Below are 25,547 nucleotides of genomic sequence, written 5' to 3' on the forward strand. Positions count from 1 at the left end.
TGGAAAAAATGTTTCCTACCTGTCTCCTCTTAGGCAGAGCTGAATTGTCAAATAGTGATATTGTTAGCAAAACACAGGGGCCTAACATGCCCATCTCTGCCAGGCTCTGTTACAGCTGAAAAAGAATATTTGGAGGTTTGTTATGAAAAAAAAAAAAAAAAAAAAAAAAAGAGGCATCTTGGCCTGGCTTTCCCTTCCTCTCCCCTTTCTCTCTTGTCTGTTGCCTCACAAAGAAGTGACCTTTTAAAATCTCTTATCTAGGAACTTCATTTTAAAAAGCTGCTGACGCCTCTTGGAAAACACTGAAAAGTTCTTCTGAACCAGTGTTGCTGCTCCCTGGGTCCCGGGTCCCTTTTTTCTCCCTTTCTCTTTCACTGTCAGAGGCATTTGCATCAGAAAAGGCTGCTCCTCAGCAGCTTTCCTCTTTGCTGAATTAACAATCTGATTTATAGCATTGCAGCCCAAGCACTCCCAGCATCTTCTGAGCTGATGGGAAGTGGCCAGTGCAGAGGTGACAGACAAGGTGTCCCTTGGCAGGGCAGAATTTGGGACTGAGGAAGGAAAGTTGAGTGAGTTTTGTTCTGGATTTCAATGTATTTTAACCAAATTGTCTCAGACTTTTCTGTGCCAGGTGAAGAAAAGGACTGTGTGTCAGGGAGGAATATTCACCCTGTGATTTAATACATTTTAGGGCCCCAGGAAATCAGTGCCTTCTTGTCTTGCAAAAACTGAGATGGCTGAAGTGTGGCTGATGGAGCAATGGAACCCATTTCATTCCCATTGCTGGTGATGTGCAAAAGGGCAACCTCAGCCTGGCTTCCAGTAGCAAGAAACAAGAGAAGTTCCCTTTTTTTGACCTTTTTGAGATCAAATCTGGAGTAACATAGGCTGTCTGAGCATCTTCAGTGCTTGCAAAGTATTTCCACACTGGAGCTCTGGCAGAGGCCACAGAGTTGATCTCAGGTGGCAGAAAATATGGTGTACAGGGGCTCGGGGTCCTGTGCAAGGTGTCTGTAAAACTCGAAGGAAAATTCTGGAGGTGCCAGTGCTGACCAGGAGGAAAAGGAAATTGTTCATCAGGGAACTGGCATAGCTGTAATCAAGGCAAATATTAATTGCACTGCATTAGTAGGCACTGGGAGTCCTCTGCTGAGCACTGCAGTGAGTTTTGTCAGCCACTGTGATTTTATAATTCCTTCACAATTCTTGCAGAAAATATGGAAGAACATTGGAGATATAGATGAAACCTCACCCTGGAACCTGCTTCATCAACAGCTCCAGGGTGAGGCTGAGTACCCAGCCAGTTTAAATCTGCACAGCACATACCATGGGGATATCAGTAGCCTCAAGGCAGGATTTCAGTAGCCAGATCACAAGCAGCAACCAAGGGTTCTTGAGGTTTCTCCCTACTTTTGTGTTTGGTAACCACAGGTCCCTCTCCACAGCTCTTTATCCAGACCAGTTTCCTATTTCAGGATGTGAGTGGAGTCCAGTCTTGTTATTTGCAAGCCAATAAAATTACTCTGGGATAAATATTGTACTTTCCACCCTAACTGTTCTGCCTGCTGCTGCAGTCCTCTGCCTCCTGAGCAGCACCAAAGCATCTGCTAATGGCAGTGGTTGGTTTTAGGACCTTTGTTGGGGTGATGCCCAAGGCAGTAACACAAGATGCCAAACCTGGTCCATACTGACCCCTCACTATGGGGCTGCCCTGAGCATCATGGAAACCCTCCTGCTAAATCAAGCCTGGGGGACTAATTATTGAGGAGCAGATACTGGGTGCTGGCCTGGCTGGACCCTGAAGGTACTGTGTACCTGTGGTACTGGGAGACTGGTCCAGCACCTGCCCAGAGCTTCTGTCACCAAAAGCATCTGTGCAAAGCACAGAGATGGAGGCATCAGGCTTGTTCCTCCTCAGAACATACATGGCTGTGCTTAGGGGTGGGCTCCAAGGAAGAAAGAGAAGGGGAAGCAGGCAGGGAAGGCCATGGTAGATGTAGCTTCAGGTCCCACCACCTGAATACATATGTAAACTCTGAGAGCAGCCCGAGGGGACAAAGTGTGTGTCCATCCTTTTACTTCTTGTAATAATGCACTGCTTGGAGCTCCTGGGTGAGCCACAGCTGCCATGTCACATTTGATGCCAGTTTTGTCCTTTTTCTCCTCTTCCTTTTGATCACAGAGGCCATCCCTATAAAGCATGGACCAGATAAAGCCAGTGCTGGGCACCCAGAGAAGGGGCCTGAGGCTCAGCTGCTGGAAGGTGACAATTGCTGCTGCTGTGGTGGGCAGTGTGACAGCCCTGTACCTGGGGATCCTGCTGGGTGAGTCTGTAGCAGGGGATCTTCTTTCAGTTTATCTGCTCCAAAAAAAAGAGAAATGGTCTGCAGAGATCACAGTCCTCATAGCAAAAATTCAAAAATTCTCGAAAGCTTTCTGCTGAGGACAAAATGCTGTCAACCCTCCCCACATCCACACACAAACTCATGTTCTGAATATCTGACTTTCAAGCATTCTGTCTTCACTGTTTCATGACACGCAAGCTCTGTTCCTCTCCTCTACCCTCTCCTCCTCCTCCCAAAATTCTTGTCCCTGGACTTTGCTGCCCCAGCCATCCACCTCTTGCAGCCCCTTGCTGACCATTCCCACCACCTCCTTCACCTCTGTCCCTTCCCTCCTGCTCTCTCTGCTGCCCCATGGCCAGATCCCAGCCCAGCCCCTGCTCTGGACCAGCCTGACCTGGCTGCCAGATCCCCCCAGCACAGCATCAGTTTCTCAGCTGCCTTCATCCTGCAAGGCTTGCAAAAGGTCATGACCTTTTCCTTCAAGCTTGACAAAACCCAACGTCTTCCCCTTCAGATCAGTTCAGTGCAAATTTCTCCTCTTGCACGTGAGCAGGGGAGCCCAGCCCAGCCCAGGGAACCCCCAGGGCAGCCAGAGGTGATGGAGAGCAGCCAAGGACCTGAGACACTGGGTATTGAAGGACATAAGCCCCATGTTCCAAAGGAGGAATTAGTGAGGAAAGCTGGGTGGACCCAGAGCTCCATGTGTCCCCTGACAGGCACCTTCCCCCCTCTCTGCAGGCTGCCATCCCCTGGGAGAAACCATCTTTGAGCACACGGTGGAGCTGCGAGGGATCCCCTTCAACAGCAGCCTGCAGATGGAGAGCTCAGACTACTACAGGGTGCTGACACCTGCCCTGGAGAGGCTGGTGAGTCTGGGGGCTTTGCTGGGAAAAACAGGGATGGTTCTGCAGGACCCATCCTCATTCAGCAGAATCTGGATGTCAAGGGCAGGAAGAAAACAGAGATTTCTTAAAGGTGAGGGTCCAGGCAGGGCCCCATCAGGGCCCCAGGGGACATTTGTAGGGTGGGAAATGTGTGTTGAGGTCTGTTCCTTGCCAAAGAGAGGTGTTAGGAAGGCCTAAAGAAGGGATGTGCTGCTGACTTGTGCCCTGAGCCGGGGGGGTAAAGGTTACACACGAGGTGTGCACAGATGCTCCTGCTGAAGATAAAATAAAATGCTTCAGCTAACTCCAGCTTCCTGCAAAATCCCAGGCACAGTCTGGTCCCATCCCCCTGGGGTCTTTTGCCTCTTGACCATTGTTGTTTGCTTTACAGTTTCTGTCCAGTTTCCAGGCCTCCCAGTTGGACTGGAGCTGCACTGGTTGCACCATCCTGGGCTACAGGTGAGCGTAAGCAGCTCCCACCAAGGGCTGTGCAGGTGATGGCTTCTGGTGAGGAGTTCTTGTTCAAAACCAGAGAAACTGCTTTTTTGGGCAAGGCTGGATTTTCCTCTGGGATCACCCCAGTGTTCTGGCTTCTTTCATTTGGAAAGGCAGAGGGAAATGGCTTTGTTCAACCCAAGCTGAATTTTGGGCCAAAGGAAAAAGCGCGTGTGACCGTTTCACCCCAAAACACAACTTGGGCTGAAAGAGACTTGTGCCTGAAGTTACTAAAAATTACTTATGTTTCCCTTGAGTTCCCTGTAGGCAGCCAGCACCCTGTCCCCTCTGCTGACCCATTCATTCCCTGTCTCCCAGCAGGAATGGGAACTCCAGTGTCATCGTCCGCTTCCGCCTCCGCTTCACCCCCCAGGATTCCCATCCCCTGAGCTCTGCCATGGAGGAGGAAGCTCTCAGGCATGGGCTGGCAGCCACCCTGCACCAGCAGGGGCTCTCCCTGGCTGCCTATGGGACCATATCCTCAGCTTCTCTCACGGGTATGCTCCTGGCACAGAGAAAGATGCTTGGGTGCTCCAAAGGTCAGAGTAGCAGAACCACCAAGGTGACAGAACTGCCACGGGGCTTCACCGCTGGGTGGCTTCGTGCAATGCTAGGAATGGAAGTGCTGCCAGGCACCCAGGAAAACCAACAAAAAATGCTCTGCCTGGCTCCAGGTGCTGCCAGCATCACAAGACAGCAGCAGGAACATGGGGAGATCCTGGTGACTGCTCAAGAGCCAGGAGACCTCAGGTCACCCTCTAACACCAATGCTGCCTTCCTGCTTTCTGCAGCTTTGGGGTCTGCAGCAACAACAGAGCCTAAAGCATAAATTGCAGCTACTTTGGCTTTTCTTGCAGTAGCTGGAACCAGGCTAAGGGACAAGAGACCAAGCCTCAGAGTTAATTGCTGGGCACAGCAGCCCTTGGGCAGTCCTCAGAGCTGTAGCAATAATTCTTCTTTAGGAAGAGATTTCCCATATTTTAATTATTCTCTGAAACCACCTGAATAGAAATTCTCCTTTCCTTCAGCTACTGTGGAGTTGCATGTGACCATAGGAGTTTGGGCCCAGCAGATTAAAAAAAAAAAAACCACCATATGTCTGGAAACCTAAAGGTGTGGGTTCCTCTACAGCTCCCTCTGTACTCCCTGGGTCCCTGGGGGAGCTTCACCCAAATGGAGGGTGAAGGATACCCCTTGGCTTTAGGCAACAGCCTTTCATAGCTTCAGCCTTGGACCTACCCCTGGGAGGCAGCTCAACTCTTGGGAATTCCCCAAATCACCCCAAAATCCTGCAGGCCAGGGCTGCTCCTCTGCTGAGCACTGGGCCCATGGTGGAGCAGCTGAGGAGGGGTCCTAGGAAGGGACTGCTCCAGAATCCCACCCTACAGGGCATGGACAGCATTTGCCAGGCAGGAGGAAAAGGTGACACCAAGCCCCAGCCTGTGTGTCCTGGGAGCAGCACAATCCCTGGGAGCCCCCAGGGATGCCCTCACTGATCCCCATCCCTGACATCTTTGTTGCAGGTCCCGGCGAGGCTTCTCCCTTTAGACCTGGACTGAAATCAGGTAAGAGCCATTCAGGAAGGACCCTCTGCCCCTTGGCTGCACTCCCCTTGCCTGGCTGCAGAGAAATGAGATGTTTGTACCCCGTGCTGGCCACAACGTGGTCATCCAGAACCCTGAACCCCTCTCCCCCCTCCAAGCTCAACAAAAGCTGCAGCTCTGCTCCATCCCGTGGCACTGCCAGGGAGCAGTGATGGGGACACCACGGTGGCTGCACTTGGGGACAGCTCCTGGGAGGGCTGCAGATGACCCTCGTGAGCTGCCCTGGTGCTGCAGCACCCAGGGTGTGTGGCAAGAAAACCCTGGATGCCATGGCCAAAAAAAGGGCTGTGGCGAGTCCCTTGCAGAAAGTCTCCTGGCCCTGGGGACCCATCCTGCAGACCTTCCCATCACTGGGCTGCTGAGCACTGCAGAGCCCCAAGGACACAGCAGATGATGTTGGCATCAGGATGAGGGGAACTGAAGCTTAGGAAGAGCTTGGTCCCCCCATTACCACATGGCCATGACAAGGCCCTCTTGGAGGGCTGGCATGCTGGACAAGTGCCTCATGCTGAGCTGGGAGCAGAGAATGAGGCAGTGGCTGAGCTGGTTTCACAAGCTCAGTGGTGGAACTCACCATTCCCAGAATTTCTTGGCTTCAAAAGGGAGGATGCTCTGATGGGGATGGTGCTTTGCAACACTCCCTTTTCCAAGCCTGTGGGGTAAAATCTTCCCTGTGACATCCCTTGCAATGTCCTGCTGCTCAGGCACATGCTGGGAGGAAAAACGTGCACCGAGCTGAATCAGGTTTTCCCACTTGGCCCTGAGAGGACTTTGCTGGGATGCAGCCATCAGGATCCTGACCCAGGGGCTCTCTCCTCCCTCCCAGACTGCGGGAGCCGACCCGCCATGCAGGCTGCCAGCAGGATCGTCGGAGGCTCGGAGGCATCCAGAGGGGAATTCCCGTGGCAAGTCAGCCTGCGGGAGAACAACGAGCACTTCTGTGGTGCTGCCATCCTGACAGAGAGGTGGTTGGTGTCTGCTGCTCACTGCTTCACTGAGTAAGCCCTCCCCACCCCAGTGTCCCCCTCCTCACTTCCAAAATCTTCCCTCTCAAAAGTCCCAGTGTTCCATTTGGGATATTCCCACCTGGTTTCCTTCCCCTGCCAGGTGAAGCCATGGGGAGCTGCTGTCCCTGGGCAGGATGGGCAGGAGTGGTTCTGGTTCTCAGGTGCCACCTCACAGGGTCCCTGCTCTCTCTCCCTGTAGGTTTCAGGACCCAGCCATGTGGGCAGCTTACACGGGCACCACCTCCCTCCGAGGCTCAGACAGTGCCACAGTGAAAATGGGAATCACACGGATCATCCCACACCCCTCCTACAACACGGACACGGCCGACTACGATGTGGCTGTGCTGGAGCTGAAGAGACCCCTGAGCTTCACCCAGTACATCCAACCCGTGTGCCTGCCAGAGCCTGGGCATCACTTCCCCACCAGCCAGAAATGCCTCATCTCAGGCTGGGGTTACCTCAAAGAGGATTTCTGTAAGCAGGGCAGGAGGCAGAGGAGGGGTGGGGAGGTGTGAGCGGTCCCAGAGGCAGGGGGGAAGGTTGGGCTGGGCTGTAACATGGGCAGCTGGTCCTGCCCAAGTCCCCCTGTGCTGAGCTCACTAAACCTCTTTCTGGTGTAGTGGTGAAACCTGAGTTCCTGCAGAAAGCAACAGTGGAGCTGCTGGACCAGAACCTCTGCTCCAGCCTCTACAGCCACGCTCTGACTGACAGGATGCTGTGTGCTGGCTACCTGGAGGGGAAAATCGACTCCTGCCAGGTAAGCTTTGCCCAGGGAAGTCAGCACAGCTCCTCACAGGAGTCTTTCCTTCCCTGGGATGCACCAAGCAGGAGGTGAAGGAGCAGGATCTGACACCATGGTCACAGTTCCTCCCCAAGGATTAAGCCCATGCCTTGGGCACAAGCAAGGATCAGGGACTGCAGAAGACAGAAATGTAGATGCTTCTCTGGTGCTTAGAGCAGGGCACTGCTGTTTAAGGGCTCTTCTGGGTAGTTATCTGCTTTTCTCTACTTCCTGAGCTGTAATCAGGGCTGGCACTACCAATGGACTTGATAGGACCTCAGATGAAAATCCAGACAGCAAAGGGAGGTGGTAGAAACTTAAAACTTAGGTAACAGCTTTTGATGAACAACTTGGTGTTTTCCTGTAGTTAGCCTTTATCCAGCTGGGAATTGCTGGATAAATATCCTGCCTTTCAGGGGGTGTGGGGAGAGGGGGACTGAGTTCCATGGCTGTGCCTGTGATTTAACAGGGCCCTTCGTACCTGCAGCCACCAAAGGAGCAAAATCCCTTTTCCAGTGCTAATGCTTCCTGTTTCTGCACCAAATGCAGCACAAACACCAGAGAAGGGGCCAATAACAGAAGACTCAAGGCTGGATGGTGAATACGACCCATCCTGTTACCCATTACTCCATCCTGACCCATTACTCACCTAGAGCAATCCAGCCCTGAGAGGGCACTGCCAGCTTCACAGACACCACATCCTACACCAGTGACACTCAGATGTCCCCATAATACCAAAGAACTGACAAGGACACCAAAAGCCAAATCAAGCAAACATCATGAAAAGATTAGCGTGGTCTCCCTGGGCTGCATGCTGTGCAGTAACACCCATCACCTGGCTGTCAGTTTTACAAATTATTTACACAAGTAGAAACACTTACCTTACACTGCATGCAGGATGTCTTTGTGCTCTTCTTGCACACCAAGGGCACAAAGCTGCTGGTTGACAGCAGGACAGTGTGGGAGCACCCAAAGGGCAGCACAGGAGATGCTTCACTCATCATTGGGCCAGAGGAAGGAGGCAGAGAGGGACAGAGGGACAGAGGTGTGCTGAGGATGGCCAGGATGAGCCTGGAGCATCCCCAGGGAGAACTCACCATCTGCCTTCTCTTGCAGGGTGACTCTGGTGGGCCCCTGGTTTGTCAAGAACCATCTGGCAAGTTTTTCCTGGCGGGAATTGTGAGCTGGGGAATTGGATGTGCTGAAGCCAGAAGGCCTGGGGTTTACACACGTGTTACCAAACTCAGAGACTGGATCCTGGATGCTATTTCTGCCTTCCCCACCTCCATGGGCCACGCTGTCCCTCCAGGACACCCCAGTACTAACAGTAACATGGGCAGCTCTGAAGAGCTCAGCACCAGGACAATCCCCACCACAGCTCCAGCCCCAGCTCCCAGCAGGACAGAGATGGCACCAAGACCACAAGGTATGAGCACACGGGGGGGTGGGTGCACCTGGGGAGGAAAAGTGGCTGGTCCAGGTCTAATCAGATTCCTTATTCCACTGAGCTGAAATGACCTCTACAACCTGAGTGCTAAGGGCCACCAACTGCTCAGCCTCAGAGTCACTCAGGAGCTGTTTTGTGGTCTCCTTTCTTTAAGCCACTAAATGGGTAATTTTCTCTGCTGTCTGTGTAACTGGACTGCTCCAACCAGCCTAGGACAGGGTACTAAGACCCAGCAGTGCCTTGTTTAGCCTCCTGAACACTCACTTTTTTTTTGCCACCTAAGGATCTTTTAGCAGCCCAAAGCTGACTGCACAGCAGCCATGCATCCTCTCTCTGAAGGGAAGAGTGAAAGTGTCACAGGATGACCCAGCAGCACTGCAGGGAGATGCAGATATAGGGTATTTTTCTAAAATTAATGATTAACATTTTACCTGGGGTAGAAAGGCTCAGAGGCCCAGAGCTGCAGAGGTTATTCTGCCTCTGAGAAAGGCCCAGGGTGATGGACTTGCCAAAAGCTGCAGAAGAGCAGATGGGGTGAAAGCTTTGCAGAAGGGGCTGCCAGGACCAGACCTTGGGCAGATCCCTCACCCCCCAGCCCCGACCTCTCCCTTGCTCAGACTCAGCAGGCAGAGTCTCTCCCCACTTGCCAGGAGCCCTCACAAACCATGCTTTGCCTTTTGTTTAGAGTGTGGAGAACGACCTGGGTTCTCTAAACCCAGCAAGATTGTGGGAGGAACGGATGCTTCCAGAGGAGAGATCCCCTGGCAGGTCAGCCTGAAGGAAGATTCCAGCCATTTCTGTGGAGCCACAATAATTGGGGACCGCTGGCTCCTGTCTGCAGCTCACTGCTTCAATGGGTAAGAGACCATTCCTGCTCACACCCACTCTGCACCCACAGGAGTCACTGGGCAAAAAAACAATGTTTTGTACCTGAATTTTTGTTATAGAGGCTCAGAGTAAAAGCAGTGGTGTGGGGAGGCTGGGATGAGGCAGGGAAAGGTCAAAGTAGCCTGAGCAGGGAGCAAGGATAAGACATCTAAGAGGAGAGGAAAAGGAGAGGTGCTACAAGAGGGTTTATTCAAAAAATTTAACCTTCAAAATTGGGTGTAATGTCAGAAATAGAGACATGCAGTCACTTCAGTCCTGCACAGCACCCAAGCCTGGGTTTATAAAGGACCTACACAAAGAAATGAGAAGCAAGAGGATGATGTTTTGTCAAGACTAAAAACATGATTCCTGAAGGCAGAAAAGTGTGGGAAACTCTGAAGAGTGTCAAGACAACTTTATACATGAAATAAGTGGGCAATAAAGCAACAAGTGAACTGCAAGGCAGGCAGTGCCATCTGTCTGCAGGTGATGGGTCTCCATCCACCAAGCAGAAAAAAGAGGGGAGAAATCCTGTGGATATTGCCATGAGAACAGCAGTTCCGTGGGCAGTGGGCAGTAGAGAACAAGGGAATGTTAGTGATTACCAAAAAAACCTCCTGAGATGACCAGGATGTTGCTGGTGATGCAGAGCACACCAACTTCACCAATATTTTTGTATTAGAACCACATGGTAAAAAGGGTAACATAAGGATGAGCTGGGTGTTGGGTAACTTTAACAACAAGCAGGACAAAATAGATGGAACCAGACTGGGAAGGGACCATGTGATAGGGACTGTACAATTACAATTGGCATAAAGTGTCCAGGGAATGCCTTCTTACTGCTTTTCTAAGATATTAAATAAGCCCCCCAGAAGCAGGGGGAAAACATTCAAAAGGAAGCAGCACTTCATAAATGCCATTAATGTTTAAAATTCACATGGTGTTAAAAAAAAAGCCGAAAACAACCAAAACACAAAGACATAACTGGTAAAATCAAAATAAAACCCCCAAATCCATCAAGACATACTGGATAGAGAGGCCCCATCTGTATGGCAGAACACTCCTGAAATCAGGAATTTCTGGAGGTGAGGATTGCTACTTTTTTACCTCCAGGAGAAATCCAGCATGTGCTGGAAAAAGATTTGGAGCTGACTTAGCACAGCTTCTGTCTGCTGGATTCTGCATTTCAAGTCATTTAAAGTTGTCTGCAATGTGACTGTCAGGATTCCTGTTGGGTCTCTGTGGGTGAGCATGGGTGTTCAGCAATCTGTATTTCCAGGACAAATCCAGAAGAGATCGAAGCCCATGTGGGAACAACATCACTGAATGGAACAGATGGAAATGCAGTGAAAGTCAATGTAACCAGAGTGATCCTGCATCCCCTCTTTGACCCCATTTTTCTGGATTTTGACGTGGCTCTACTTGAGCTTGCAAGACCCCTTGTCTTCAACAAACACATACAGCCCATCTGCCTCCCACCTGCTTCACTGATGTTTCCTGTTGGCAAGAGATGTTTAATTTCTGGCTGGGGTAGCCTCGAAGAAGGGAATGGTAAGCAGCTGATTTGCTCTCAAGCAGTGCCAGCCTCAGCACCAAAACCTGTGGCACTGCAACCCAGGGCATGGAGGAGAGGGGACAGTACCAGGGACAGCCAGGAACTGATAGAAACACAAGGATAAGTGACAGGAAGGGCACACAGAACACTACCTTAAACCACAAATATTTAGGAGGCACCAGCAAACAAGAAAATGAAGAGAGTAGCTTGGCAGGAAGGAGGAGGAAGGTGATGGGCTCCCCAAGTAGCAATTCCATGCCAAGCAAGGGTGGGCATTGCCTCTGGGGGCTCCCGTGGCTCTGGCAGGGCAGTGTCAGCCTCAGTGACCATCTTCACCCCCAAAAATGTTCCAAAAAATAAGCAGCAGCAAAGGTCCTGTTGTAGGGAGAAGGTCCCAGGGTGGTACATGTGCTACCAAAGCCTTAGAGTCCCTCTAAGAGTTGTCCAGGAGCCAGAAGCTGTCAGGACTATTCCTGAAATATGTCTTGGGTCAGTCTGAAAGCCATTCCGACAGTCTGTCACTAATGCTGTCACTAATCCCCTGGTTTTCCTGCAGTCACTCAGCCTGAGGTCCTGCAGAAGGCTTCTGTGGGCATCATAGACCAGAAGATCTGCAATTTCCTCTACAACTTCTCCCTCACTGACCAAATGATCTGTGCTGGCTTCCTGGAGGGGCAGATAGACTCATGCCAGGTAAGAGCCTGCAATTTCTCAGCTCCTCTGGGGGTTGTTTCAGGAGGAAGGGCTAACTCACAGCCTCAGAGCATCCTTGGGAAGTATTTCTGAGTTGCTGTGGCAGATCTGTAATCCACATCTGTCTTATCCTCCCTCCCCTCCCCCCAAAAAAAAACCAAAAAACCCAGCCTTTAGAAAAGTAAATAAACCTCCATCAAGTTGAGCAGGACTTAAACCAACATCCTTAATGACAAACACCAAATCCCATTTGTGCCACCAGGGTACCCCTCACTTCAGCCTCTGCACACTCACACCTTGCACACACACTGCATGGCAGCAGGCAGCCCTGCAGGGCTTGAAAAGCAGATTTTGAGGCTCCCTAAGTCCTCCCACTGTGGCTGAGGGGTTGGTCCATGTAGCTGTCTCCTGGGCAGATGGGCTGAGCAGCCATTGCCTTGCTTCTTCCTCAGGGAGATTCAGGTGGTCCCTTGGCCTGTGAGGTGACCCCAGGAGTCTTTTATCTGGCTGGAATCGTGAGCTGGGGAATTGGTTGTGCCCAGGCTACAAAACCTGGTGTGTACTCCAGAATTACCAAACTCAGAGACTGGATCCTAGAGACCATCTCAGAGTTGCCCAGTTCTGGCACCCCTTCCAGTCCAGCCATCGCCACAACCTCCAGTGCAGCCACCCTCACCCAGCAGCCCAGCACCACAGCTCCCAGTCCCACCAACAGAACCACACTGGGAATGAAGATGACCACAACCACGAAAGAAACCTCCACAGCTCTGACAACCTCTGAGTCTGCTAAACCCACCCAAACACCAGGTAAAACAGATTTATTGACGTGTTGGTCGCAGACCTTCAGTCCCAGCCCCGAGGGTACTGAGCAGACCGTGGGTTATTGCCTTCCAGTGGTGCCTTGTACCAGTCTCACCTTCAAGTGTTCCAGTAATGTCTGCATTGGAAAAGAAAATCCAGAGTGTGATGGCATCCTTGACTGCAGCAACGGCTTCGATGAGAGCAGCTGTGGTGAGCACTGCTCTGCATGGCCCAGACACCCCAGGGAAACCCTCTGCATGGCCCAGACACCCCAGGGAAATCCACCAGGGGCTCTCTTGGGCTCCATCTTACACACTGGGGGGCTGGGCCAGCCCCTGTTCTGCCAGCCTTGTGGTATTTGGTCTTCCAGAACCAAGATACAGCTGGATGAGGAGGGTCCAAATTTTCTGCCTGCAAATGTGGCCTCTTCTCTTTTTTTGACAAACATGGGAATTTATTTCCCAGCACTCAGTCTGCTAGGACAAGTTGGCAAGATAATTCTTGCCCAACATGGCAGCCCAGGAGAAGTCTTCTCATCTCATCTCCTCATCTTCTTGGGCTGCCCATGCCTTGCTGTGTGACAGAGTCCATCCCAACGTCCCCTCCACACACACCTCATCCCTTTGAACTGTGACCTGTGAAAACCAGGGAAAGTTCCCAAATCTGCCCAGCTTTGCCTCAGATGGGTGAACAGAATTCATCCCATTCCACTGCCCTGTGTCTGGATCCTTGGAAGGCTGCCCCATGGCAGGGGCTGTGGCAGGAGGGCAGACACCCCTTTGACTTAAAGTTACTTAAAGCCACTGTTCCTCTTCTTCTGTCCCAGACTGTGGCTTAACGACTGCTTTGGCCTTCAGCAAGATTGTGGGTGGCAGCACTGCAGCTCGAGGGGAATGGCCCTGGCAAGTCAGTCTGTGGCTGAGGAGGAAGGAGCACAAGTGTGGAGCTGTCCTGGTTGCCGAGCGCTGGCTGCTCTCTGCAGCTCACTGCTTCGATGTGTAAGTCTGGGCTGGGATCCTGGAGCCAGACCCCCCCTCAGCCCTTCCCCTCCCTCAGAGTCCTCCTCACATCTCCACGGGATGCTGTGCCCAGCTGGAAGCACACATTCCCTGTTCACAGAGTATGAGTATGGCCACGGGGTGATGGAGAGAGGGGTCCTGGGGTGGGCACAGAGCATCCCAGCCCCACGAGCAGAGGAAGGGCCCTCCTTGTCAGGCCAGGCTCCTAACAGCCAGGTTTGCTGTCTTTCTGCAGTTACAGTGACCCCAAAATGTGGGTGGCCTTTCTAGGAACACCTTTCCTGAGTGGCATCGATGGCAAAATGGAGAAAATCCTCCGGATCTACAAGCACCCATTTTACAATGTCTACAGCCTGGACTACGATGTGGCACTGCTAGAGCTGAACACACCCCTCAAGTTCAGCAGCACCATCAAGCCTATATGTCTCCCAGACAATTCCCACATCTTCCATGAAGGAGCCAGATGCTTCATCACAGGCTGGGGTTCCACAACAGAAGGAGGTACAGGCTCAGAGGGCTCCCTCACCCATGATGGCCAAGCTAAGTGCCACCTACCCCATGAACCCCAAAAAATTCTGTGATTCCCCTTCCACTGCCCCAAACACTCCCCATGCCAGGCCAGACCCTGCAGGGGATACCAACCTGGGCAAGGTTTGGTGCCACCACAACCTCCTCCCCAGTCACCATGCTCTGTACTCCTCCATTTGGTGACACCTCCACCCTCCTGCAGCCTTCCTGAGCTTTCCAGAGCCACTCTGCTCCCCTGCCCTGTAGCAGCTGCTCCAGCTCAGCTCCTGCAGCACAAGGACCATCCTGACACCATTTCTCTCTGGTGAGCTGAGCTGCCTGACAAACACCACACCCAGGGGACCTTCCTGTGCTTGCTCTGCCACGGAGGAACCAGGTCCAAATCAGTTTCCCAGTGCAGGTCTCTCTCTCTTTGGCAAGGAAGGAAGGAAGAGCTGCAGAGCCCTCACTTCTCGTGCTAACAGTGACATTTGTCTACTCAGGTCTCATGTCCAAACATCTGCAAAAAGCAGCAGTGACCATGATCGGAGACCAGGCTTGCAAAAAGTTCTACCCTGTCCAGATCAGCAGCAGGATGGTGTGTGCTGGCTTCCCTCAGGGCACCGTCGACAGCTGCTCAGTGAGTGTCAGAGCAGCAAATGCCCCAGCTGGGACACAGCAAACCCCTGCCAAGCCCCCAGGCTGCATTTTCTCCCAGCTCAGCTGGCTGTCCATCCATCTCCACTGCCTGTCATCACTATCAAAGACCATCCTGCACACACCTCATCCCTGACAGCTCAGGGAACCGTGCAGGGAGGCAGTGCTAAGCCAGAGACCACAGGGATACCAGGAATACCACCAGAGACCACAGGGATACCACGGAGCCCTTTCCATGCTGCTGAACATGCTGAACGTGCTCTCCTGTGTTCTAGAACACCAGCCTCAGGCTGTGCATGCAAGGAGATGGCTGAGTACTCCTGCAGCTCAGGAGCAGCCTCCTGGGGAGACAGGGAACAGGACAGCAAAATGCTCCTGTGTCCCAGGGAGAAAGAACACTTGGCAGCTGGGGGGGCTGGGCTGCCTTTTTGCCGTGCTCCAACTCTCTTTTTCTCTCCTTGCAGGGTGATGCAGGTGGGCCCCTGGCTTGTAAAGAACCCTCAGGGAAGTGGTTTCTAGCAGGAATCACAAGCTGGGGCTATGGCTGTGCCAGGCCATACTTCCCTGGTGTCTACACCAAAGTCACAGCTGTCCAGGGCTGGATTGCACAGAACCTCAAGCTCTGAAGCTGCATTTTGCCACTCAGGAAAGGCAACAGAAGGAGAGGAGTTATTGCCAGAGGATGCACTTACCCCTCAGCTACTGAACATTTGTTTTTTTGATGTTGCAAAGGGGTGAAGATGGCTGCAGGTTTTAAGCAAATGTTGTGTGACCCACTGCAGCTGTGACACCAGGGCATGTGATAACTGCTTTGCATAGAAAGGTACAACTCTAGACATTTTCTACAAATAAATGAGGCCTGTCCTATCTTTAAGACCTGGCCAAACATCCTATGCATTAAAATGTGGCCTTTCTAGTTTGAGGGGGCACAGCCACACAGCCCACAGTTCTGCTTTAGGTAGGTGGGAAAAATTAAAAGTGTTGAGGTAGTGGCCCAAGGATGCTACAGTGGGAAGTCCCACTGTCCAACGTAAGGCACACACACACCTTTGTTAAGAAAAAAAAACCCCAAAAACCTGCTGCAGAGCTCCTGTCAAGTCTTGGGCATACCTGGAAATCATCTCACAGATTTGAAGACCAGAACTGTGAAGCAGGGAGTACCCCAAACCTCTTCCTAGGTTTTGGCACTTAACCTCTGCATGTTGACACAGCGTGAGTTTTACTCCTTCCAAACCCAGAGATCCAGCATTTTCCCTGCCAGAGAGCTAGCAAGGTGACAGACCTGGCTTCCAGACAGGGCTCAGCTTCAGATGGGTTCAGATCTGTGGCTGGAGCACTCGTGGCATGGTCCCACCAATGAAACAGTACCACAAAATTCATACAGCCATCAAGAAAAGCAAAAATGCTCCTAAGCAAACATGACTGGAAAGCACTTTATTTTTAAGTAGGCGTTCTGCCCAGTCTGAATGGGAAACTCCAAATTTATTTAGTCCAAATATCCAGTTATCTCCTAATTTTCTCGTGTGAAAACACTTCAGTCCCTTCACAGAAGCCACCACATTGGGAGATTAAATGAAATCAGGTTTCCCACATCCCTTTCAATGCCCTAGCAGCTGAGAAGACATAATCCTTCCAGTCTGTTTCTTTGCCCCAGCAAACACATTTGAAAAATCTCACTACGGAGGCACAGGGTGCTTTTAATCTCCAAAACTCTCTTCTCCCAGCTGCACACCACATGAACAGACCTTTCTGACAAAGCCAGCAATACAGAACTCAGCCCCAAACCAAATGCTGTGTTGCCTGAGTCCTCCTCCCCCCCAAAAAATGATGCCTGGAAGGTAGGCTCCAAGGTGGACCATCTGTGCCAGAGACAAACCAGAAGTTACAGAATGCCACAGCCACACAACATTACTTTTTATTCTATAAAGAAATCAACCTAAGTACTTCCCAACTCTTTTCATCCCCAGCTGTGCTTATACAGCTGTTTTCAAGGTTGTGCTGCAAAGCTGCTCAAAGCACACCTGCTCCCCAACACACTGCTTGACCCTACAAGCCCCAAAGTGATTCCCACATACAGAGACACAAGGGAAGAAAGAGCCAAGTGTGGCATGTGGAGCATTTTATGGCAGCTTTTCCACTGATGAGAAGGGACTGTGTGACTACCTGATGGCTGGCTCCAAGCTTGCTTCCTGGGCAAGAGGACTGTTGCTAGCTTGCCCTCCCTTTTCCACAGAGGGCTCCTTACCTCTCACAGCTCTTTCAGCAGGGATTTACCCCCTGCCTTGGCCACTGGGACCACTGGGAAGTGCATAATGCAAACCAAGCAGCTCACGATAGCTCTGAGATGGAAAATTCACTTGCTCCTGGGGCTGGTGCCAATAAAAGCCAATGGATGCAAAAGGTTCAGCGAGGGTTTATTGCTCTGCCATGGCAGGGGCTGGAAAGGCAGTAGGATTTGGCCCCCAGACCCCCGGACTGGCCGCTCGTCCCTTGCCCACATGGTCCCTTCCCTGGTCCAGGACCTGGGGGCTCTTCACATGTTTGCCCTCTCCCTCTGCAGCCTCGAGTTGTAGGCTCGGGAAACCGTGTTCCAGGAGTCCATGTACCGGTCCATACACATGGCGATGCATTTCTGCGGGACACACAGCCCTCAGCGGTCGCCCCGGGGGTGGCCCGCGGGTCCCCGCTTCTCCCCGACTGCGCTCACCTGCTCCGAGTTGTCCAGGGAACCGCCGGGCTTCCCGATGCACTTCCGAAAGCACTTGTCCGTCATGCGCTGCGGAGAAAGGAGGGAAAAAGCCCTGAAGAGCCGGGAGGGACTGGGACGAACCGGGAAGGACCGGGAGGGGGAGCGGGAAGGACCGGGAGGGGCCGGGCAGCCACCGGGCCCCGCCGGGAGCTCCGACCGCTGCCGTGACCCCCCCCGCACCCCGCCCGCACCGCATGGCTCCCCCGAGCCTCAGGACAGCCCCCCCAGCCCGGAACCAGGACCGGGACGGGGACAGAACGGGACCGAGTCGGGGACCAAGAGAGCCTCCGCCCGCCCCCTCGCCGCCCCTCCTAACCTGCAAGAGCTCCTGTGCGTTGGCCACGGCGATCTGCACCTTCACCTGCTCCATGATGAGCCCCGGGTCCAGCTTCCCCCCACCACCACCCCCGGAGCCGAAGTCGGAACCGAAGCCGCTCTCCATGCCGCAAAGTCACCTCGGGCCGTGGCCCCCACGTTACCGGCGAAATGGCGGCTGCCGGGGACTACAACTCCCGGCGTGCACCGGGGGGGTCTCCGGGGCCGCTCCCAGAGCGCCCCGCGCAGCGGTGCCTGCCCCAGGCGGGCAGCGGGGTCGGGGCTGCGGGATTGAGGGGAGCGGGGCCGCCCGTGGTACCGCGGGCACAGGGAGAGGCGAAGGCTTCATGTCTGGTGTGGGGATGAGCGTTGATGGCAGCTGCGACTTGGGTGGAGGCAGCCCTGGGGAAGCAGCGCGTCCCGCTGGTGGAAAGGCGGCTGCGGGGCTGGGCATGGCGGGAATGGGCGGAGCGGGGCTGCAGGGTCAGAGAGGGAGCTGGGATTAACAGGAAACTGAACAGGAGCCAGAATGTGACCAGGTGGCCAAGGGCATCCTGGCCTGTATGAGGGGCACTGCGGGCAATAGGTCCAGGGAAGGGATTCTGCCCCTGTGCTCAGCCCTGGGGAGGCCACAGCTTGAGTCCTGTGTCCAGTTCTGGGCCCCTCAGCTCAGGAAGGAGATTGAGGTGCTGGAGCAGGTCCAGAGAAGAGCAAGGAGGCTGGGAAGGGATCCAGCACAAGTCCTGTGAGGAAGGGCTGAGGGAGCTGGGGGTGTTGAGGCTGGAGAAGAGGAGGCTCAGGGGAGACCTCATCACTCTCTCCAACTCCCTGAAAGGAGGTTGGAGCCAGGGGGTGGTGTTGGGCTCTTCTCCATCAGTCAGACAAGAGGCCATGGGCTTCAGCTCTGCCAGGGGAGGTTTAGGTTGGATATTGGGAAAAGATTCTTTCCAGAGGGAGTGATCAGACATTGGGATGGGCTGTCCAGGGAGGGGGTGGATTCTCCATCCCTGGAGGTTTTTAAGAAGAGCCTGGATGTGGCACTCGGTGCCATGGGCTGGGAACCCCAGGGGGAGTGGATCAAGGGTTGGAGTTGCTGATCCCAGAGCTCCTTTCCAACTGGGATGGTTCTGTGGGTCTGTCCCCAACACCACGAGGGGCCGTGGGCCAGGCCAGGGCTGTGACATTCCCCAGGCTGAACCAGGAGTGCATCTGTAGGCACAGCCCCACTCACTATGGCAATGGGGAAGGGTTTAAACCCACTTTGCCACCAAGAGAAATGCTGCACAACCACACCCTGACATGAAATTATAGAATCAGAATGGTAGGGGGTGAAATGGACCTCTGAAGATCACAGAGTCCAACCCCCCACCAAAGCAGGGTGGCCTGGGGCAGGTGACACATAAACATGGCTTCTGTCCTTTGAGGAGAGGACAATGGTTCCCTCTGCCTTAGATAACTGAGGTCAGAGACTCATACCCTTCAAGTGCATGAATTCCAGGATGGGATCATCTCAAGGAAGAATGTAGGAATGCAATAATGCTGTAGGAGTTTGGTGGAAACAAGTGGGAGACAACAAGGGTGTGGAGTTTCCTGGGTCAATGTGATGTGCAGAAAGGAGGGCACAGCTCACCTGTGAGATGAGGAACTGAGCAGAGCTAAAGACAAAACTATCCACAGATAAGACAGATGATTGTGAACTCTTCCTGTCTGTCCACTTGAAAAAGAAAACACTTTCATACCTCATGAAGTTGTCATTAGCTGTCCCTAAAGATGTGACAGTTGCTTATTGTGCAATTTTATAATGAGGAGAAATGAGTGGTAACTGAGCTAATGATGAACACACAAGGAGCTCACAGCAATGCTCCTGCCCATTTCCAGCTTCCTAAGGATCAGAGCCCTTTTTCTCTCACACCAGGATCAAGCATCCTTGTGGCCTCTGTGTTCATTAAGAAAAAGCAGCAAAGAAAATGCAAAACATTTATTCGAGTGTGTTGTACAAAAAGTTTCCAGTCATAAAATGTATATTACAAATCATTGAAAAAGACAAGACATTTGGCATGCATATTCTAAAAAGGAAAAAAAAAAACCACTTTGAAATGATAAAGTCTAGATCACTATGTAGTTTTCTTAAGTTCCACGTGAACATTTTCATAATTTTGTCTTTTTTTCATTTGCAACCTTTTACACCATTCCTTATTTTAACAACTTTAACCTTAAAAACTCCACTGCAGCAGTTGACTGGAGGTAACCTAGAACCAGAGCTATCTAAATAAAGATTGTGTTAGGAAAAAAAACCCAAAAATCACCATTCAAGTCACAAAGCATCACTGCTATGAAAATACTCAATTGTATTTTGTGCCCAGATAGAAAGCCTTTTGGCTTAATCTTGTTTAAAATAGCTTATTGCTCATAATTTTAGTGTAATGATGATCTGGGTAGCTGGAATACACAATAATATCTACCTTATCAACACAGAATTGTCACTTCATTAAAAGCTAACTAGAAAATTTGGAAGTTAAACCACTTTGTCTTCCTGAACTCCAAGTCAATTCACTGCTTGTGCTATTCTGAAAGGACTCTTGCAATATTAAGCATCCTTTTTACTCTCTAGACCTTAGCATTTCAAGAAAGGCATTATATGTTTACAAATAATAATTGCATGTAAATATGGTCTTGTATAAAAAAAAAAAAAACCAAAAACTCTTTTAAATTATTTTAAAACTGGTTTAAAGCTAAGCATATTGAAGGGCAAATAAAAATTCTGTTTCCCAGGCCATGTTATGTAAGAAAAGAAACTCTCCAATATAATTTGTCTTGACATTCAGCTCGCTCAAGCAATAATTTGAAAAATGCAATCACTATCTCACCTTCCACTCACTGGTTGACACCAAGGCTTTGTTTCCTGCTCACACAGGGTTTGGACCCAACAGTGGCAATAAAATCCAGTCTCAAATATGGATATGCCTTTGTTTAGAGATAAGACTTTCAAAAGAGACAGAAAGAAGAGAAAGAATGGCTTAACAGTGAGAAAGTGAGACAAGTGGCTACACAAAATACAAACCATGCATCTTTCATACAGCATCACAGTCTGTCAGAGGCACACAGAAGAAACAGAAGAGCAAATATTCTGGGGTGTAGAAAGGATTTCAAGGAGCCTCTTCTAACTAACCCCTGCACAGGTTGCAGTTAAAGGGCCTTTATACAGTATGAGCATTATACAGAAAAGGGTTTATAAACCCAGTAAGATCCCTGAACTGACCATGAGGTGTCCTGTTGCTCAAGGATAAAAATGCACATGAAGTGATTTCCTTTCACAGTACCCTCTGCTTCACAATTTTCAGGACTAATGCAAGCTGCAGAGAACCCAAATCTGCCTTTCACATCACAGCTCATGGGAAGCAGATATTTGTTTTCTTCCTGAGACTTTTGGTTGCTGCTACAAACATTAACTAACCCAGGCAACTCCAATCTAATGGCAAAATGGTGCTGAAGTGGTCAGACATCACTAAGCTACTGCTTTTGTCAGGGCAAATCCAGGCTCCTGCACTAGGAAACAGCAGAGGAATCACAGCTGCTCTATTACTGTCACTGTAACACACCAGATAAAGTAACAAACACAGAAGGCAAAGGAGAAAGAAGTCTGAGATGTCAGAGGCTCTCTGCAGACACCCCATCACCATGGGCCTGCAGATGGCTGGACTTACTCTGACATGAGTATTTTGATGGGGTATGAAGTTAGGAGTAGGCAGTCTGCATTTATCATCTTCTATATGATATTGGTGTAATTTACACAATTAAAAGACTGGCTTAACTATTCTGCTGCAGTTATGCTGTTATTCCTTCTCCCTCTAAGTCAGCAAGAATCATTGAGCAATCATTTTTACTATTTCATCCAGAATGAAGTTGTTTGCTAATTCTTCTGGAAGAACACCACCCATTGAAGTAACTACCCTGACAGAAGCTGTAACTGGCAAATTTCCCTAATCTAAGAAGCATTAAAATATTTTTTCTCCTGACAAGTCAAATCTATTGCTCCTTCACATTCTACACCTGGTATCAGACACTGGAGTAGAAATGCTAAATATCCTCCAACTTCAAGAGTTGTTCACATACAGGATTGAGTAGGAAAAGAGGGCAAGGGGACACTGGATTTTATGTGAACAAAAAGCTTTAATTATACTGAATATTAATAATAAAAAAAAGACAACTGAAAGACAGAAAACGAAAAAAAGAACAAGGGTTTGGTGAAGCCAAAAAAAGCTCCCAGTATGGAGCTTTAAAGGGATAGTGCTGTTACACTAAAGCTCAGCAGCAAAAGCCAGAGGAAAGGATGGCATCTAGAGAAACCCATGGAATACAGTAGTTTGTGTCCTGTCATTTACAGCCAGGAATTATTTCTTGAAGCAATGTGGCCAAAGAATCATTCACATTTAGACTGTGGGCATTTCCCACAGGGATAATCACTTTCATATGAACACCTGTACATACCTAAACATGGTACTGAAGAACAAAATCCTGTTTCCAGAGTTAAAGGACACAGTTCCAGATCTAAGGACACACTGCAGACTGGTACTGAAGGGCACAGTGCTCATCACAGAAGATCTGCAAGCACCAGTCCTTAAGACTACAAGATGACACACTCCCTATACAGTAGCTATTAAGAAAACTATGGCTCAGGTATCAAGAGGTTTTTCCTCATTCAAGCTGCCTTTCCTGGCCCATTCTTTACAGGAAAAAAACAAAATCATTTAAAAAAAAAAAAAAAAAAAAAACACAGAAAAATGCAAATTAACTACACACTCAGTGCTTTAGTATTTCAGATCACAGAACAATCTTAAAAAAGAGTAAGCAACCTGAAAACTGGCCAATGTAAAAAACATAAATACAGATCCTTAGAAAAACAAGCAAAAAGCCCTCAAATGTTAAGTATATTCTAGAAGCTGTGGGTCAAAAAGGGAAATGTTGTCCAGTGGTTGGAAGGTGCATTGCAAAAATATTTTTACATTGATTGCATTCATTTGCATAACAACAAATTTTGAAAAGGTAATTGATAACAGTATGTCTGAGAAACATAATTTCACTAGATAACATTTTACAGAGAAATAGACATGGTTTACTACATATTTAACCTTCTACTCAAGCAGAGTGGGAAAATTACATTAGAAAAATGACCAAGTACATCAAGAAATTTACCCCCTTAGCCCAAACAGCCAAATCTTCACACTGCTTTTTTGTAACAGATCTTCTGATAATGGATTACAACATAATTCTAAATTTGCTTCACTTTAGTAATTTAGTCATTGCAGATTCTTTTTTCTTGTTCAAATCAAGAGAGAAGCATCTCTGATTTATTTTTAAATGGCAAAATAAATCCTCAAGCTTAAAGAAACCCTTTTGTTCCCACCCTGCTTGCATTACAAAACCACCAGTCAAAGCCACTAAACTGACCTTCTAGGTTATATCTGTCAGTCACAATACTGTTCAGAGAACATAATGTCCAAAAGCCACCGAAAACATCCAAACCTTGTATCCTGTTGGACTCTTTGTTATTTGAATGACAAGCTCAGAGTTTAAGGGGACAGGTAAAAACAGGATTCTATGCTGGCATCAAAGGGTATCCAAATTTTGTATCCAAACTAATAACTAGTGGAAAAACAACATTTCCTTGTACAGTAGCCAATACATTCTTTGAAGCAGTCAAGTATTTTACCTAGTGCTTACCAATGCACTGCTAAATTGACAACTAACTCTGACAGGAGGCAGTTATCTCCACAGAAATGCAGCAGAAGAAACTTTAAGCTAAAGGGACACTGTTAGACACAAAATGCATCATACTGAAATAAAAATATCTTGCTAGTCACACAAAGCATTTTCTATAAAAAGCATTTCTTTCCCTTCACTCAGTGTCAGACTTTACTTCAAGGATTTGAGCACTGAAAAACAATGCTTATGTCTTGAGCAACAGCTGTTCCTTTTAACTTTTTTAAAAAGTCATTAAACTATTTCTGTACTATTTTGCAAATACTACTCCTTAAGATATCTGGTGATGGCCCTTTGAATATAAGAGAAGTATGAACAATCTGCATCTAGCTCTGATTAAAAAAAGTCAACATTTATATAGGATAACCTTCAAAATCCACAATATTATCACTGCCAAAAGTAAAAACATTTTAACATCTAAAATCTTAATCATTCTGTTTAATGCTGAGTACACCAAAAGCATTAAATCGTGATGTTTAGCATCATAAATAATGTACAACACAACTTGTGCCCATGTTTGAATGAGGTCTTATTTGTGAAAATGTCAAAATCCCTTGAAAATAGTTAAAACTCTGGGTTTGACACTTCCATACCTTAAGGTAGTGTAGGCAGAGCTCATCATTCTCCATCCTCTGAAATAACAGTAATGGAGCCAAGGTGCTGACATTCTCAGATCTTTCCACCACTAGGCTGTCATACCCTGGAGCAGGACAAGATGCCATGGTCCTAAGAATGTCCCAAAAAGCAGCTTCCTTGTGTTACTTCCATTGGGAAAGTAGGATTTTTAGTGGGGCACTGCTGAGGATTCCAGGCAAGATGCTACCTTTTCTTTGAGTGTGGAGGAAACACTACTGTGAATCTCTCCTGGGGCCCTGCAGATTAAAAAGGTTTCTTAAACTTTGAAAAAAAAAGTTATCCTGGTTATAGATCCAATTATTGATTTACCATACACTCAAGGAGCTTCATCCCATTGTAGCTAAAAATTTCTTTTCTGCTGCAGGTTTGTACTTTAAATTCTGCATGGGGAAAAATGCTATGTTCCAATATAGTGTTTCAACAAAGAGGGAAAAATAAAGAAATCTATTAAAAATTCTGGCAGTTTTGTTCAGTAAAGTTTTTTTTTTTAGTTTTTTTTTTATAAAAATGTACCAAGGAGTAAACTTTAAAGTAATCAGATGATGCATATAAAAATAGTTTTCAGTGGCTCTGGAGGGAAAAAATTAGCAAAAATAAAAAGAAGTGAGGAAAAAATAGCAAATAATAGGGTTTGTTTGTTTTTGTTTTGTTTTCTTCTTCCTTTCTTCACATCACTGAGCATCCTCTGGAAGTTGTTCTGGGATCCCCCTAAAATAAAAGAGATGGAATTGAACTCAATCCTTCCTAGATTTTCATATTTTAAGCAGAGATTCTGAACCATTAAAAGCATTTTTTGGTAGTTATATTCAGGGAACATCACAGCTTCAGAGAATGTCTGCTGCCAGGATTAAGGCACTGCTGCTCTGGTTGGGGTTTTCTATGATGCTGAACACTTCATCTCCATGCTCTCAACATTGCTGCAGGTAACAAATTAAAATCATTATGTCCTTAGCTTCAGACTGAAACAGGAACTCCCATCCTTTATTCCAAAGGATGTTTCCATCTAAGAAAGCTCTGTGCTGCATAACTGCTTTGTTGGGTAAAAAAAAAAAAAAAAGTTGGTTTCAGTTGCTTTATACTACAAATAAACTGCTCAATCTCCCAGAGACCAAAAATGCTTTGAGAACTCATCCTGAAACCAGCACAGAATTAGGGGTTTTTTGTGTGGAAAGTGCTGCTGATCAGGAGCTGCTGAAAAGGCCTCTGATCAGGAGAGAAAATTGCTTGAGTTTGAAATTTAAAATATTTTCTGGTATCACCTGTATGAAGCACATTTCTCTCTTTCACTCTGCCAACTGCTGGTTGCTTATTTCAAAGGACATAACTAAGGGCTGTGAAAACACAGGGCTGATATTGTTAAAAAACCCCAATGTTTATTTGAGCAGTAGCTGCAGTTTGCAGCACCAGAAGCACTCCCCCCTTGCC

The 25,547-nt window shown here is 49.1% G+C and overlaps 3 protein-coding genes across 3 annotated transcripts in view; 1 reads left to right on the top strand and 2 right to left on the bottom strand.

The window, feature by feature from the left end:
* The first annotated feature begins 2,200 nt into the window (after positions 1-2,200).
* TMPRSS9 (transmembrane serine protease 9) lies at positions 2,201-15,431 on the top strand. Its single transcript, XM_071727417.1, has 17 exons — positions 2,201-2,324; positions 3,084-3,211; positions 3,621-3,688; positions 4,043-4,221; positions 5,248-5,289; positions 6,155-6,326; positions 6,535-6,809; positions 6,956-7,092; positions 8,233-8,542; positions 9,249-9,420; positions 10,710-10,981; positions 11,542-11,678; positions 12,131-12,546; positions 13,280-13,477; positions 13,734-13,999; positions 14,509-14,645; positions 15,127-15,431. The coding sequence occupies exons 1-17, from the start codon at positions 2,201-2,203 to the stop codon at positions 15,286-15,288; spliced, it is 3,195 nt and encodes a 1,064-aa protein (XP_071583518.1). The 3' UTR covers positions 15,289-15,431.
* Positions 15,432-17,055: 1,624 nt separating this feature from the next.
* TIMM13 (translocase of inner mitochondrial membrane 13) lies at positions 17,056-18,178 on the bottom strand. Its single transcript, XM_071727858.1, has 3 exons — positions 17,728-18,178; positions 17,370-17,438; positions 17,056-17,294 (listed from the first exon to the last, which is right to left on the bottom strand). Exons 1-3 carry the CDS (start codon positions 17,851-17,853, stop codon positions 17,196-17,198), a joined length of 294 nt encoding a protein of 97 aa, XP_071583959.1. The 5' UTR covers positions 17,854-18,178; the 3' UTR covers positions 17,056-17,195.
* A 1,511-nt stretch (positions 18,179-19,689) lies between these two features.
* Positions 19,690-25,547, bottom strand: part of LMNB2 (lamin B2) — a 28,712-nt gene continuing 22,854 nt past the window's right edge. Inside the window, exon 12 of the mRNA XM_071727500.1 lies at positions 19,690-24,830. Coding sequence (XP_071583601.1) covers positions 24,789-24,830 — 42 coding nt within the window. The 3' untranslated portion in view covers positions 19,690-24,788. The remainder of the gene's footprint in view (positions 24,831-25,547) is intronic.

The sequence above is a fragment of the Heliangelus exortis genome, chromosome 28 (assembly GCF_036169615.1).
Source record: "Heliangelus exortis chromosome 28, bHelExo1.hap1, whole genome shotgun sequence".
In the NCBI taxonomy this organism is placed as follows: domain Eukaryota; kingdom Metazoa; phylum Chordata; class Aves; order Apodiformes; family Trochilidae; genus Heliangelus; species Heliangelus exortis.